The sequence below is a fragment of the Dermacentor andersoni genome, chromosome 1, assembly GCF_023375885.2.
Source record: "Dermacentor andersoni chromosome 1, qqDerAnde1_hic_scaffold, whole genome shotgun sequence".
Taxonomy (NCBI): Eukaryota; Metazoa; Arthropoda; class Arachnida; order Ixodida; family Ixodidae; genus Dermacentor; species Dermacentor andersoni.
In genome coordinates, this window is record NC_092814.1 from 10,210,704 (window position 1) to 10,227,883 (window position 17,180).

Below are 17,180 nucleotides of genomic sequence, written 5' to 3' on the forward strand. Positions count from 1 at the left end.
TTGAAGCATCGAACTCGTGGCGGAGTGGTAGCGTCTCCGTCTCACACTCCGGAGACCCTGGTTCGATTCCCACCCAGCCCATCTTCCAAGTTCTTTTTTATTCATGAAGTGCCTGCCGGGATTTATCGCTCACGGCCAACGCCGCTGACGCCGACGACACCGGCTTTTCTGCGACACGAGCTCCTTAACGCTGTCGCGTTAATATAACGTTTATGGAGGCTCGCAAGCGGGTGTCATACCTGCCAACGTGCAGACCTGCCGAAGTGGCGCGTCACTACTCCCCCGCACTCTCCCCGCATGGCTTTCTGTGAGCACTCGCCGATGGCGGCATCGTATTCATGCACAAATGCTAGGTGATGTTCAAACCGCCCAAGCTCACGCTTGAGCCTGGCTTCAGCTACAGTCCAGTTCGTACATGACGTGACACCTGGCATCAGCGGTATTACGTAGCGTCCTGCGCTCTTGTGTACCGCGCAGCGAAAGTGAAAGAGTGCTGCCTGCTTGTTGATGTCGTGACTTTCGTGTTTGTCGGTTATAAGAATGGCATCCAACCGTCAAATCTTTGATGGATCTCCAGGTCGGACCTCAGTGTGCTAGCAGCCGGAACAAGTCGGGTACAAGGCGGTTGCACTGGTATTCCGCTTAGACAACGGATGGCAGATATTAGCGTGCATTCCTTGAATGACACAACCAAACATAGTCTCTACTGCACCTAGGTTGTCGGTTAAACGTTCGACGCGTCCAGTCACTATTCTAGAATAATTGTGTGAGCCGATTAAAATGGGCTTATCGTCGAACCTTGAAGTTGGTCATCTTGAGGTTCGTCAGCAAAGGCTAGATTGTGGTCACGCATCATATTAATAATGGTGCGTTCTATCGCCGGACTCTTTACCGTACATACCGATGACACCTCCAGTGGCTCAAGAGTGGCGTCAATCGACTGAATGCGGCCACCGAGTGTAACGTTTACTCTGAGGCATTGCTAAAGCCGTGGGGAGTTGCACCCGCCGGATGTAAACACGTGAAATTCTTCATTTTCAGTGGAAGGCAGAGATAGCTCCCGGCACAAGTCCTTACGGATAAAGGTGCGTTCGCAGCCGGTGTGCTCGTGGTCATCCCCAAATATTGCAGAGTGCAGAAACAGGTTGTCTTGAACACCAGTCATACTTCAGCCACGCTGCTTTTCGGCAACAGCGAGCAATGTACCCCTGCTCCCCGCACTTAAATAAGCAATTATTGCTGGAAAGCCGTTGGCGCTTTTCCTCCACTGATAGTGTGGCCCGGCGATCACGCGTCACGTGTCCTGTGATACCGCAGAAGGGACACGTTTTCTGCTCAGGCATTGAAGTGGCACCTGGCGATGAACAGCGTGCTACCAGTGCTAGGGCGCACGGCGTATGAAGCGGTGTCAGGATGTCCGCTACCTTGCAGTTTGCTGACGACCGCCATGAAGTGCGTTTCTCGCGTGACAAGACTCTCCTCCCTACTTTCAACTTCAACAACTTGAAGGAACTTCAAGTCGAAGTGCGAAGTAGAGTAAGCGGTGGTAAGTTCTGGCCTTGTGTAAAAGTATCGCAGGTAGATGATTCGATTTCGGTACCGTGCACACGCTGAGTCACGATTCCGAACTTTGCATTAATTCTCTGTTGGCACTTTGGCTTCAATTTCCTTGTATCTCGGTAATGTAGTCACCTGCGTCTTTATACTTAAATGGCAGTTCCATAAAGGGCAAGAAAAAAAGTTATGCACTGTGGGAATCTATGTAAGCGAGGCATTCTGTGCTGTTTGCTTTGATTGAGGATACTTAGCGGTGATGATGGCGTCGAATGTGCAATTTCCCTAGCGTTTAGTTAAATATGAGAGTCCTGAGTTGATGTTAAACGTTCCCTTGCGTGCACCACTGCTATTTGTCTGCGTAGTACACAGAACGCACAGGGAGACGTGTTTCTTTGAGGCCTTGTGCGTGATTGCTCATAATGTCTCAGTGCGTTGAGTATTATCCTTGCTCACATGGCACATCCCATCCTGGAAGAAGTGTTAAACTTTATGAATTATGGGGCTTTAAGTACAAAAAGTACTATCGGATTATGTGGCACGACATAGTGGCGGACTCCGGGTTAATTTTAACACCCTGACGCTCTTTAACGTGCACCAACACCTAAGTGCACTAGTGCTTCTGTATTTCTCTCCCGTCGAAATGTCGCTCCTGCGGTCGGGATTGAACCCGCGACCTCCAGCAATGTCATAGCCGTCAAGCGCGCACAGAAGTGACAATTTGACGTGCCATCGCTTCCGTAGTGTCGCGTAGACCCTACGGTGTTTTAATGCGGCTTTGCGTCCGCACGTACTGGGGCAGTTGTCCGCTTGACAAATTTGCATGGTGCTTATTTTTTCAAAAATACCAGAAGTGTACCGTACCATGCCTATAGTCTGCCAGCAACCGCTGCTTCCTTGCCTTCTCACGTCATATTTTCCATCTCAAGCCCTCTCCTCCAGTATGGGAACTGCGAAAGTGGCAAGGCTGTTATTCACTCGTTTAGCGACTGCATTGGTTCTACCCACTCTCTGCCTCTTCTCCCCCTCTTCTCTACAGTTCTATCTCCGTCCCATCTGGGCTTGCACGTTAGTAGTAAGGTAAGCGCTGAAGTTTGTGCAATTCTCATTTGAGAGGGGTCACGGATAATTACAGCTGACAAGAGGCAAATGTGACTACGCTTGGGAAGCTCTAACGGGCATTGTGCATGTGCGACGCGATGGAAATGACCAAACGTGTTTCTCTCGTCGACTTTCCTCTGTACCGCGCTCCTGCCATGTATATATTCAATTAAATTCAATCTTTATTTTCATGCGTCGTACAGAAAGGATGGCGGTAGTAAAAGCTGCACGAAAGCAGCTTGACTAGCTCCCACTACACGATCTGAACCACCCCCGACGCGGCGTGCAAGAACACAGCAGCAACGCAAACGTCGAAGGATGAGCAAAAGGAATCTTCGATTTGAAAGTAAGTTGAAAGGTGATTCAAGCTCTTGTTGGAGTCAATTAAAGATGTCTTCCTGAGCGAGTTGGGTGTGAGAATGGGGCGGAGTCACACCGCACAGCCCTCTCTCGAATGAGCCAATAGAAGAGTGGGGTTGTTTAAATGTTTTCCTGCGATATCTTCAAAATTGGCCCACATGTTTGGAATCCACATACCCACGGAAGCAGGTCACATTTTTAATGTGAACTACTTTCGAGATCGACCTATAATATTAAACCACATAAATACCCATGGTAAACCACAGTTTTCGTCTGTACTAGCTTCTATATAAGGTCGCGCTTTCTTTTACTGTACATAACCACGGAAACGGCTTTATACTACACTACCTTCGGGATCAGTACATATTTTCAAATTACACTATCTGTTGGATCGGCCCAAGATAGTGGCTAGAAACACAAACCCCTGATACGAAAAAGGGGAAGCAGCTCCCTAAGAATTACATTGCCTTTAAACTGTTCCTCTCAGGAAGCCGTTCTGACATGTTCTGTAACCGAAATGTACGCCAATGAAGCCCTCAGTGTATGAGCTTTCATTACATTATCCCCGCACACACACACACTAGGTCGTTTTGTCGCGAGTGTTCACTGACCTCCATAGTAGACGGCCGCTGCAGCTCCCAGCGTCACACAAAGCGCCGCCAAGGAGGCGCACAGGCAGCCAGGAAGGGCACTGCGCCGTCGCTGGGTGAACTTGATCCGGTGCGTATGCTGCAATGCCAACCACGTTTTCTGGTCAGGGCGAGCAGGAAGAGCTTGGAGGCACATTTCAGCTTAATTCATGAAATTATTTTCAAGTAGTTTCGCTTTTGAGAGCATGTTGAATAAAAGTTGGAAAGTGATTCATCCTGCAGTTGAAGGCCTTCCTGACCACGTTGTGGGTGAGGTAGGGGCGGAGTCGCTGCACACGGCACACCGCCGCACCAACCCTCGCGCCAAAGAAGGAGTGTCGGACTATTTGACTGCGCGATTTTCGGGATCGGCTCACATTATGAGGCACGCCATTCTACAGGAAAAGCGTCCGTGGCGTTATTATTTCAGGATCGCAATTCTGTGCTACAAGTCCTCTTTTAGAATTCTGCTTTGGCACTATTGAATTTATTGAATTTATTTATTTATTTATTTATTTATTTATTCATAAAATAAACCATTGGCATCGATAGCATGGTTCAACGTTGTGCTTGGGCTCCTAGAACGGTGTTTAAAGCATACGTGGGTGTGACATCTTGGCGTGACGCAGCACTTAAGACGACTCCTCCTGGATAGAAGTAACAGCGCGCTGTCAGCTACGAAACGTCTGACAACGTTGGTATGCTAAAGAGCGCCACCCCTTATTGCACAATCTACGGGATCGCCCGTCGAAACAAGCTGGAAACACACGCTCGATACTGAAAAGTGGTGGTAACTCGCTAAATTAGATTTTGTCTTTAATAAAGGTAGCGCTGTCTATCCTAAGGACAACGAACGCGAAAGACGTATGAAATGAGGTAACGAGAACACGACACAATAGCACCAGCCAGCACGCAATAGGAGTCAGCAGTACCGAACCAAAGGAGCGAGACCGCTGAGAGGTCAACCGATGTAGCTCCGCCATGCTTTCCAAGAACTGACGACCAAAATTTACCGAGCGGAATGTAGCCACGGAAGCTTCCGTTCACATTTTCAGGTCACTAAATAGAGCAGTTATGTTTTCAAGTGAAGGTTGGTTACCTGCCGAAACTTTCAAAACAAAAAAAAATCCGAGGACACCTAAGCACTTCTTATGAGTGGTGAATGCGAAAGCATTAATGCCCAATTGAACGCCACTGAGCAATCATCCGAGTTTTCCGCTGATGTACCATAGCGATACATGCTGCGCGAGCCAGCCAGCAGCAGCAGCCTGCGGTGGCCGCATGCCACCGACGTCCTGCTCGACGAGGAAGCGGTCACCAAGCAGCAGCTAAGCCTAGCGGGAGCGAGGTCTCCGAGACGGGGGCACGCCATTTCGCCCGACCGCCGAGGCGCGCTCGTGGCGTGGCGTCGCAACCAATTTACGTGCCGCTGCTATTGCTCTTTCGCTCAATGCGTCATTTGATTCCAGCGCATAAATAACCTGTGACACTTGAGCGGGCTCATTGAACTGCGACATTAAAGCCTCTGTAGTACAAGCAATTTTATTTTTCGGGAACATGCGATTGCTCGCGAAACTGTGACACGATGAAATTCGGTTATCAGAGCCTGAAGCGTAGCCGTGCTACTCGAGGCAGCTGACGTCAACCAGCAGCCAGCGCGTTGCGGCTCCTCGCACCTTTTATGTCGAACGAATTGACCATTGGTTCGCTTTTCACATGATACCTATGAAGCTATGCTTTGCGAGAATCCGAAAATATTGAGCGAAAGTATTAGTTATCACTACATACGCGGCCTTATTCGCAATATTTTTGAGCTGATAGGTTATTTATTGTCACGTCAATAGTTCCCCGCTGGAGACGCGGACGAATGATGGCTATACACCGTTTTTTCATGGGCGCGACCATATTGCTACGCAGTGGCGCCACCTATGGGCAGTCGGCATGCTGGCTTGGACGAGTGCTTCGTTTTGCATGGCAGGTATACGTTCGGCGATAGTTTCTGGAGTTTGTTATCGCGTTCGCGTGGTCTATTTATCATGACGTGCGTCTTTTACGCACTAAATGATTTTTTGAGACGTACTGAAGTGGTTTAAGTCGGTATGGCCGGACTTTCTGCTGGCATTGAGGCGGACGGAGCACGCAGCGCGATGTGTGCGCACGCATATTTGAGCCTAGAATCAGCCTCGGAGATAAATTGTGTATTTCTGAATGTTCCATTCACTAATGCGACATTATTGCAGTATTATCCTCTAGTTCTAAGGTGCGGTTTAGGAGAAACAAAACATACGCGACAATCGTAACAGCGTGGGTACCGTTCTGCTACGATAGGAGCTGTGCTGTTATACTTTGACAAGCGTTCAAACTGCTCGCTGCAGGTTACATTGCGTGACTACTTGGTTCGATGTGTGAGGTGTCCACCCATGAATGAAATCTTTTTGGCTAGTATTAGCAGCATACCTTACAGTCTGAATTAAGCTTGTCCAGCAAAGCGACCGTTTACGAACTGCGCGAGCGTCCTGGTAGGTGGTGGATTGCAGATATCTTTCTTCTATATAGCGCATGGTCCAAGCATACGGTATCAGCGGTTATATATCTATAAACCTTGTGCGGCGTTACTATGCGAGGTCGTATAGTGGCGTTAGCCCGTTTTCTCTTGCTTTTTCGAGAAAGAGGATAATAACCGAATTCCTTTTTCGGTTGTGTTCGTTCCCTTCTCTACGATGTACTCACAGGTATTACGGAAATTTTGTCGTCAAAATTTGCCACCGCATTCTTTTTATGAGATCCCACTCATATATTATGGCTGTATACAGGCCAAAAAGGAAATGTCGAAGCACACATATGTATATGTATCATGCTGGTTCACCAACCGCACTGATCGCTGTATTGAGCAGCGCCATCGGCCTCATGCAGGAAGGCTAGTGTAGACATATAGTAATTTCAAGACTACTAGATTCGAAATGCGTGAGAACGATGCCGGTGTATCACAAATATTTGATAGCGCCTGCCGCTTAGAAGTTTCGTGGTTGCCTTAGGTTGGGCGTGCACGAATGCGCTCTTATGTTTTATGTTTTACTCCCTACGCCAAGCGATCAGACAGTGAGCTGATTTACCATTTAATGCTGGTAATACAGAGACACCGCTTTTCTTTGTTGAATTAAAACCGATATAAGCAAAATAGTTCACAACATATGCAGACACCACGGCTGATTATGCGCGTCACATTTTTGGGCACCCAACACCCAAGACATATTTCTGCCTAATGTAGTTACCGATGCACCGAAAGGCTTCCCATAGACCTTATATGAACGGACATGGCGCAAATTTCACAAAGTAAAATCTAAAACATTCCGAAATCGTTCCGCAGCACGCGACAGCAATACTTTCAAGAAACGCCGCGCCGGATCTCCCAAGCCAGAGAGGAGAAAAGGCTCGCCGCGCGCCCTATCCTCCTCGCCCGATGAAAAGGTCTATAGATGCAACAGTAGAAATGTCATATCCCTGTCAATGACTCTTCAGTTGATAGCGGTACGGTTATGGGTTGTATGTACCCGACAACAGCAAACTTGAAAAATCACTATCACTAGTCACTGTCCGTATTTGTCATATTGTTCACCTAATAGCTTTTTTATTGACACTTTAATCCTGCCCAACAACGACTCAGAAAATAAAGGCAATCACATAAAAAGTTCTTTGTAATCACTAGAAACTCAGATTTCACAGTTCCTAATTATGGCAGTTCAATCACCCTTTAAGTTACCTTTCATTTGATATCCATTTAGTTCAAATTTGTAGTCGAGAACACTGAAATGAATAAAATCCCTCGTGATTACCAATATTTCGACCCTACCTTCTCACGCAACACCTGGCACGCCAAAGCAGTAGCAGGTGTGCCCTTTCGCCCGCTCAGCTCCGTCAAGGCGAGCTCGTGACGTGGTTTCGTAGCCAATTAGAATTTAGGTGCCCTTTCGCTGCTACAGACGACAGACGCCGCCTTTTTCGCTAAATGGGCCATTTAACGCTTTCGCATCAAAAAGTGCACTGATGTGTAGAGGAATTACTTCGCAAAATCCTGCTCAAAATAAATACGGTACGTAAGAAGCTCTAATGATTCAACTGGGATCAGCCGAAACGTTCCAACGAAAACTTCATACACAATGGGCGTTCTTTAAGATATACAGATTTTGAATAAAACGGCTATGAGCGTAGCGAGTGTGGCTTTTTTTTTTGTTTGCAGAGGAGTGGGGAGAAAATACGGACCTACTTTGACGCTAATAACACAAACTTCAAAAGACAAATTTGGCAGCAGCGGCAGAGGCGCGTGGACCTGTAGTCCCAACTTTCTTTTTCGTCCTTTCCTAGAAAGAAAGCTCGGAACCTATCTGACGTCACACCTTGCCTTATCTTTTCTGTTCTTGTGCTCCTGGCAGCTGCATGGCAAATGAAGGAATTTGGCAACAGTGGCGGTGGCAGAAGGACATGTACGCTGTCTTCAATGTATTAGCTTCATTTCTCTTACGGAAAGCTGAGAGGGCATCTGAAGCAATGCTTTGGCTGAGCTTTCCTCTGCTCGTGCTTTTGGTGGCTCAGATGGGCTTGATGGCTGTGCCGCAGAAAAGACCACTAATCCGCTCTTCCTGACAATGCAGGTGACTCGTCGCATTCCAGCCTAGCCTGAAGACTGCACCGTCGGGTCAGTTCTGACTCCCTCCGATTAATCTCAGCTGCGATGAAGTTGGGGCTGGCTACGTCAACACCAACGTCACCGCTGCCCCTGAAATGACGCCACGGATCTACCTAACCCTTGCTGCCACCTGGATTACCCCATCACAGTCGACATCACCACCTTCATCAATTATAAAACAGTACCCGTCAACGACACTTCGTGGGCTTGGTGGCTGTGCCACATAAAAGACCACTAATTCAGTCTTCCTGACAATTCAGGCTAGTAACAGTATAGCCTCTTTTCAAACAAAACTAGTAATTACTTCTTAGTGCACCTACCAAGCCCACAGTGTCTGAGTGATATCGCCACTGGTTGTGTGTTCTCTTCTACTGTTATTATCCGGTGATACTGAATCTAACCCTGGTCCCGATTGCAACGCCATTCTTTCCGAACTGCAGAAAATTTCCGCCGGCCAAACTCGGCTCATCACCGAGCACGGCGAAAGAAGCCAGCTCCGAACGACAGACAACACTATTTTCGATTTGAATGAGAGAATTACCGAACTCGAGAATCCCTTATAACACATAAAACAGAGCTTGATTCCGTCCAAACTAACGCCACCCAAACAGCCTCCTCACTCTTTGCTGTAGAAGCGCACTTGGACGACCCCAAAAATCAATCGCGACAGAATAATTTAATATTTTAGGGCCTTCAAGACACTAGTACGACCGAAACATATGCCGAAACTGAAAATATTGTCGCAACGCCAAAAACAGGGGTCGCAGGGCGCAATTCAGGGGGCGGCGCGTCGCCTTTTTAATACCGAGCGCAACTTCTTCTTCGCGGCGCCTTGACAAAACGCTGATGCCTACTCGCGTTGTCCTCTTCTTCATCGGGGTGCGAGCGCGGCATTTGCGTCCCTCCGAAGAAAACATGGTCGCGATGCGCAATTTAATCGAGACAACGGGACAATGGGACAGAGTACAACAGGACAGAGTCACGCATACAGACAAAAAACGAGAAGAACAAAAAAAACAACAGTTATGTCGACAGGTACGGCTTCATTCATACCACATGCACCACTTCAGGTAAGTGCTTGCGGCGACTGGAGCTATTGTCACTGTCGCAGGCGACCTCGTAATTCACGTCGCTCAGGCGGCAAATCACTCTGTACGGCCCAAAGTACCGAATTAGGAGCTTTTCGGAGAGTCCACAGCGGCGTATGGGCATGTAGACCCATACTTTGTCGCCGGGAGTGTAGAAAACGGACCTGTGTCGAAGATCGTACCGTTTCGCATCATGGCCTTGCTGAATGCAGATACGTACGCGGGCAAGCTGTCTGGCTTCTTCTGCGTGCTGAATAAATTCGCCAATGTCGGTAGGTAGGTCGTCAAACTCGTGCGGCAGCATGGCATCCAGCATTGTCGTGGATTCGCAACCGTGGACCGAGCTGAACGGTGTCATTTCAGTAGTTTCCAGTCGAGCGGTATTGTAGGCGAATGTTACGCAAGGCAAAATCTGATCCCAGTACTTACGTTCTACGTCGACATACATGCATAGCATGTCTGCGATGGTCATTAAGACGCTCGGTTAGTCCGTTCATCTGGAGATGATAAGCGGTTGTTTTCCGGTGGCTTGTACCACTGAGTCTGAGAAGCGAGTCAAGAAATTCGGCAGTGAAGGCAGTCCCCCTGTCTGTGATGACTACTTTTGGGGCGCCGTGCCTAAGGACGATGTTCTCAATGAAAAAATGAGCTGCTTCGGCTGCGTGCCGCGCTGCGTAGCTTTCGTCTCCTCGAAGCGCGTCAGGTAATCGGTGAGAACAACGATCCATCTGTTACCAGCTGTAGAAGTTGGAAATGGGCCCTGAAAATTCATTCCAACTTGGGCGAATGGCTGGCCTGGTACCTCGACCGGATGTAAGAGACCTGCGGGCTTGCCGGCAGGTACTTTGTGTCTTTGGCAGTCCGCACATGTTTGCACGTGATGCTTTACAGCAGCGAGTAGCTTCGGCCAGTAATACTTCCGTCTGAGTAGGGATAATGTTCTCGTGTAGCCTAGATGACATGCGGTGGTTTCATCGTGGTATGCTTTTAGTATTTCTTTTCGAAGTGATGCCGGTACAACAAGCAGGTACGTGCAGCCACTGGCAGAAAAGTTCTCATAGAGAATGTCGTTCCCGAGACAAAACGACGGCTGTCCCCTGGCATAAAGTCGCGGAACGTCTTTACTTCGGCCTTCCAAGAAATTATTGAGTGGGAGCAGCTCTGGGTGAAATGGCGATGGCGTCGGCGACGCCCAAAAATGCAGCGTCTACATCCACGTCATCAGTACCTGCGGACTCGACGGGTGTCCGCGAGAGGCAGTCGGCGTCGTTGTGCCTCTTCCCTGATCTGTGAATTACGGTCATGTCGAATTCCTGAAGCTTCCAGCGCGCCAGACGGCCAGATGAATCTTTCAGGTTAGTTAGCCAACAGATACCGCGCCAGTGCTCCGATGAAGAAGAGGACAACGCGAGAAGGCATGAGAGTTTTGTCAAGGCGTAGTGAAGAAGAAGTTGCAGTTGCGCTCGCTATAAAAAAGGCGACCCGCCGCTGTGCCTCCTGAATAGTGCTCTACGACCCCTGTTTTTGACGTTGCGACAATATAATCATTCGTCAATGCCAGGATCGCCTTAACATAAAAATAGACCCTAAAGAAAACGAACGCGCTCATTGTATTGGACGCCTTTCTGATAACCATCGCAGCCCAATAATGGCTAAATTCACGTTCTAAAAAACTAAACACGCTATTCTTAAAAATTCCCGGAAACTGAAGAACACATCGGTAAAGACTCCTCTCGTCCTATCCAAACCTCACGCAGTCATCTTGTAGCATTCGTCAAATCAAAAGGTGTTCGATTTTCACTTCACTACAAGATGCACAGCACAGGCAACAATCTACTGTTGTTGCCTGTGCTGTATTGTGCATGTGCTTTCATGTCTAATGGCGGGAAAAGATACTGGAAAGAGCACTGTAAAAGGGGGCGGCGTGCCTTCGGAACAGGACACGACAAAAGATTTGCGTGAGATGACAAGGGCTCTCGAGAATTTGAGGCGTGATTTCCGGGAAGAAATGCGGGAGCTTAAGAAAAGTGTGTCTTACTGCACTGATATTTGCAATGATGTCAAGGATACTACTAATGATATCAAAAACTTGAGGCTTGAAATGCAGGAATTGCTCAAACAGAACACTGAACTGAAAGGCGAAAACGCCCGATTATCACAAAGATGTGAAGAGCTCGAGCAATACCAGCGCCTCAACAACCTCGAGATTAGGGGCGTCCCGGATGGAAAGGACCCGCTTGCAATAATAAGCAAAATAGGCGAAAGTGTAGGGGTAACCATTGACACCATGGTTGACATTGACACGTGTCACTATGTGCGCACATTCAATGCTGATGTCAAGAACATAGTTGTTCGCTTTGTCAGACGAAATCAGCGGAATGAGCTGTTATCAAAGTGCAGAAAAAAGAAGACAGACAGCTCTATGCTTGGTCTTGAAGGAACAACCCCGGTTTTTGTGAACGAACACTTGACTCCAAAAAATAAGGCACTGCTTTCAGATGCGATTAAAAGGAAAAAGGCTGCCAAATGGAAATTTGCCTGGACGACTGGAGGCAAGGTGCTTGTGCGTAAAGATGAAGACTCCGACATAATTCACATTGCTCATGAAGGAGACTTAGATAAAATCAATTGTTGAAGACTAAATTGAATGTGATTTAATTGCCTTTCCTGTTCATGATGATGAACCCAGAGGAGAACAGCAGATACTACACAGTTGACGCTTTTAATCGTGAGTTTTCTTGTGGAAAGTTTTTTTCTGCATTACATGCAAACTGTAGAAGCATTCGACCAAAGGCAGACGACATTTCTGTTTTTTTGCGTTCGTTATCAGTTGACTTCGATATTCTAACCTTTACTGAAACATGGCTTTCAGATAATGACACAAAACCAAACTTTCCAAGTTATCAGTCTGAACATCTTTGTCGTAGGCAAAAAAATGGTGGAGGGCTGGCTATCTACTTTAAGAATACCTTTTCTTATGAACTGTTTAGTGATTTCTCGGTAATGAATGCCGATTTTGAATGTTTGTGCTTGCGTATCGACAAAATAGTGGTGGTCGCTCTTTACCGCCTTCCGCTAGGGCAAAAAGGTCGTTTCGTAGAGTTTGTGGACTTACTGTTGGCTTCCCCTGTCTTTTTAAACGCATCTTGCGTTATTATGCGGGACATCAATATCGACTTAAGTTACAATGATGCTTACGTAGAAAATTTTGAGACACTGTTATCTACGTATGGCTTCGCAAACCATATAAATAAACCTACAAGACTTACAAAACAAACTGCCACTGTTTTGGATGTTTGCATAACAAACTTCAGTCCACCAGACATCTCCAGCGGAATATTTTCATATGCTCTTAGTGATAATCTGCCAGTTTTTTTTTTGCTTTTTTCAATTACTAAGCACTATGACAAGCCCTATATTAACAGAGAAGGTAGACGAGCCATAAACCTTCCAAGACAAAAATAATTTTTCCACTTGGTCAGTCTGATTGACTGGAGTGAGGTTTACAATGACGAAAATGCAGACAACGCTCACGAAAAATTCTTTTCTTTACTACCCGCTTCATACAATGCCGCATTTCCTGTATTACAGCCGTTCGGTCGTAATAGAAGAAAACACAAGAAACCTTGGATTAATTCAGAGGTTTATCACCGTATCAAAATAAAAAATAAGTTATTCCATGATTTTATCCGTTCACGGGATCCAAATACATTCACAGAGTTTAAGAAGTATCGGAATGCTTTAACGACTGAGTTAAGAAAAGCAAAACAGTACTACTATCAGAATCTTTTTGAGAGCATATATAATAATCAGCGACGAATATGGGAGGTTGTAAACTCGCTCACTTCAAGAACAAAAGCTAGGGATTGGATTACGCAGCTCGTAGTTGATGGTAAAACACTCATCGGTGAACGACTAGCTAATACAATGAACACACATTTTGTGGATGCTGGCTCCTACAATACCATGAGCGAATTTGTCCGCGACGACAGTATGCCACTAGACACCATATTGAATCACTCTCTTTTCCTGAAACCTACTGATCCTAGTGAAGTTTCAAGTATAATTGGCAAGCTAAAAAATAATACATCTGCAGGGGTGGATGAACTTCGTCCAAATGAAATAAAATTAATATCGCCTTTAATATGTGAAGTTCTTAGCTACATAATTAACCTCACTCTAACAACAGGCGTATTTCCTGAGCTATTAAAAATCGCCAAAGTCACCGCAATTTTCAAAGGAGGTGATACAAACAAATTATCTAACCACCGACCTATTTCAGTACTTCCGACAATATCTAAAATATTTGAATGCGTCATTCATGAGAGGCTAGTTTCATTTTTAGAAAAGCATCAGGTGATAACTCAATGTCAATATGGCTTTCGCAAGCATCGGTCGACAGAACACGCTCTCGTACACATCAAAGACAGGATAATTGAAAACATGGAATGTAGAAAATATACACTAGGTTTGTTTTTAGACATTCAGAAAGCTTTTGATTCCATACAGTTCGATTTATTACTTAACAAATTATCAAGATACGGTGTCCGAGGTATTGTACTAGATCTTCTAGATGGTTATCTGAATGATCGTTATCAGTTAGTGAAAATTAATGATGCGGTATCAACACTCGCGAAGCTAAAACAAGGAGTACCACAAGGATCAATATTGGGCCCATTACTATTTCTTGTCTATATCAATGACATTGTCAAAACTGATAGTTCTGCTGAAACCATAATGTATGCTGATGATACCAATGTCTTTTTCTCTTCGCATAACTTACTGACACTGAATCCTCTGTAAATGACTATCTTGTGCATCTTTCAAACTCGTTAAGCAGAAACAAGTTAAGATTAAATGCCTCAAAAACAACATATGTCATATTTCGTCCTCCCAACAAACCTCTACACCACAAACTTAACGTGAAATTTGAAAACACCCTTATAAAACAAGTTCAGACACAAAAATTTCTCGGAGTTTGGCTTCAGGAAGACTTGAGCTGCTCAGTGCACGTTAGAAACCTAAGTGTAGATCTTGCCCGCACAGTTGGATGTCTGTACAGGATATCTGTGCTCATACCGCTCTGGCTAAAAAAGAACATTTATTATTCACTTTTTTATTCCAAATTAACCTATGGCTTAATGGTTTGGGGCACTACTACGCAATACAATTATACTAAACTTATTACTTTGCAGAAGAAAATTCTGCGCTGTTTTGAATCTTATTGTGGTAATGCACATGACTTAAGAACCGCTCCTCTGTTTAAGAAACACGGCATCCTAAAGGCAGACCAGTTATATTATTTAAAAGCGCTGCAAGTAATCCATCAGAAGAAACTATACGGAATTATGGACTCTGAAAACGCTGAATACCTTTTGAGGCACCGAAAACACCGAACACCAAAAATCCGAACAAATTATGGAAGGCAAACAATGGCGTATCAAATACCTGCGATCTTAAACAAATTTGAAGGTAAGCTAAATGAATGCAAATTAAAAGCACCTAAAAGCCAACTTAGGGAGCTATTGTTATCTTGCCAATTTAACTATAGCCAAAATTGAAGTGTTTTTCATATTTTACTGTCTTCTCACAAAGGATACATAAAACTCTATATAACACAAGATGACTCCAGAAATTCTTCTTATCTTACTTTTGTGTCGTTTCAAGCAATATTATTCAGTTTCACTGACAATTATATTTTATCTGTATGTTTTTGCACAACAGCTGTTTGTGCTGATTTATTCAAGTAAATTGCTTAGCGTCCTATTATGTATGATTTGTTATGTGTCATTTGTGTGCAACAGTATATGCAATACGTTTGTGTACAGGTGTCAAATGCTGCGTTTTTTTTTTACTTTATTTCCTTTGTTTCTAAGATTTGTGTTGTATCTGTAACCGCTGTAGACTCTTTAGGGTCAGAGGCCTCGTCAGGCTCCATCAGCCTTTAGCTTCTGTCCCTGCATCAGGCTCTGTTTTCGTCTGATGCTGAAATAAAAAGAACTAAAAAAATACTACGCATCGGTACAAAACGCTTCGTGTAAGATAGCTCATCGCAGAAGGTTAGAGAAGTACCAGTGGTAACCTTTCATAATATGATCCTATAGCAGTCCAGGTGCCTCAGCAAGCAACCCTCTTTCGTTCTCCGTAACCTTCACTAAGCATCACCATCATCATTATCAGCCTGTTTTATGTGCACTGAAGGACGAAGGCGATCTCCAATTACCCCTGTCCTGCACCAACCGAGTCCAACTAGCGCCTTCACTAATACTCGAAGTATTATGCCGAAACGAGAACTTGCGCTTAGCACAGTCACGTCATCAAACAGCAATACCCTGATATTAACCTAAACCTGTCTTACCAACAATATCACTGACTCTGAAGCTGTTGCCGACTTGCCAAATTTTTCTTATATCGAAACAATCGCACATATTCTCGAATGGGAGGCGTATTGATTGCTGCTGGTTTTATCATGTTAATCCATCAGCATCCCATACGAATTCGAGATAATGTAGCGCCTGTGCCGTAATTCACCACACTCCGTTCTATTCGGCATGTGTTACCCGAAAATTTTCTCATGAGTTTAACAACATGCTAAATCAACTTACGGCATCATTCCCGAGAGCACATATTCTTCTCTTCCGTGATCTTACCAACCCCAGAAATATATCGAAATAACCGATATCGCTAAGAACTAATCAGCTCAGCGTGCAGGTATGTTCTAGATGATAGAAATGTAACCTTAATCAACTAGTAAGCAGCCCAATACCCATCGCATGTAACTCCACAACATTTTCTACCTAATACTGAGCACTCATCCTGACAGTTTATCATCCACTGGCTGCTAAGAGCCCACTGGAAACCATAAAGTTGTTCAAGCTGATTCCTCCTTCCGCGCCGAGCACCATGATATACCAAAGAAAACAATCATTTTGCATGGCAAAAGTAACTACGACGCCAATATTCACGAACTGAGCAACGTTTTCCAACACTTCAAAGACAATTTTAACGAGAGAAAAGTTAGCGACAATTCATTGATATTTAAGACTATACTACAGGACCTAAGACAAAAATTAATCCCCAGAATAACGTTTCTAAAAACCGTTCTAAAGCTTCTTTCTTATTGTTTCTCCTTGCAATGCTCCAAGAGGAGATCACAGCTTACCATTCTGGATGCTTTATAACTTGTACCAAAAATTTCGGTAGAAGACTTCGAGAAGAGAAATGGTGAGATTGTTGGCACTGGTTTGTCTGGTTGTTCAGAGTGAATAACATGGAAACGGGGGAAAGGAAACAAGGTATGTTGCGAGTAGCGGTGCTGCGACGTGAGCCGTGTACTCCTAATTCACTTTGCTTCATTTCCCTGGTGGAAAGCTTCCAAAGTATATCACGTAACGCTTTTGCCTGAACTTTGCTCTGCTCTGCTCAGGGATGATCAAGCTCAGCGGCAAACAACGCACTTTGCAGCGTTTGTGAGACATGAGCCGCGTAGTCCTAACTCACTTTTCTTCATTTCCCTGGTCGCATGCTAGGAAGCTATCTCAAGTAACACTTTTGCCTGAACTTTGCTTTGCTCTGATCTGTCATTGTCGCCGCTGAGCGGAATACAACGGATTTTGGCAGACGGTGGTAGACATCAACCACGTAGTCCATAGACACTTCATTCTCTACATATCCTTAATCGAAAGTTTCCAAGCTATCGCAACTGACGCCCTTCCCTGAACTTTGCTCTCTTTTACTTGTGATCCTCGTGGCTGAGCAACAAAC

At 45.3% G+C, this 17,180-nt stretch overlaps 1 protein-coding gene across 2 annotated transcripts in view; it reads right to left on the reverse strand.

Annotated features, from left to right (window-relative positions):
* LOC126545730 (uncharacterized) overlaps positions 1–17,180 on the reverse strand; it is a 984,485-nt gene that overhangs the window by 812,211 nt on the left and 155,094 nt on the right. For both annotated transcript variants that reach the window (XM_055061186.2, XM_050193681.3), the window contains exon 2: positions 3,627–3,744. In XM_055061186.2, coding sequence (XP_054917161.2) covers positions 3,627–3,744 — 118 coding nt within the window. The remainder of the gene's footprint in view (positions 1–3,626; positions 3,745–17,180) is intronic.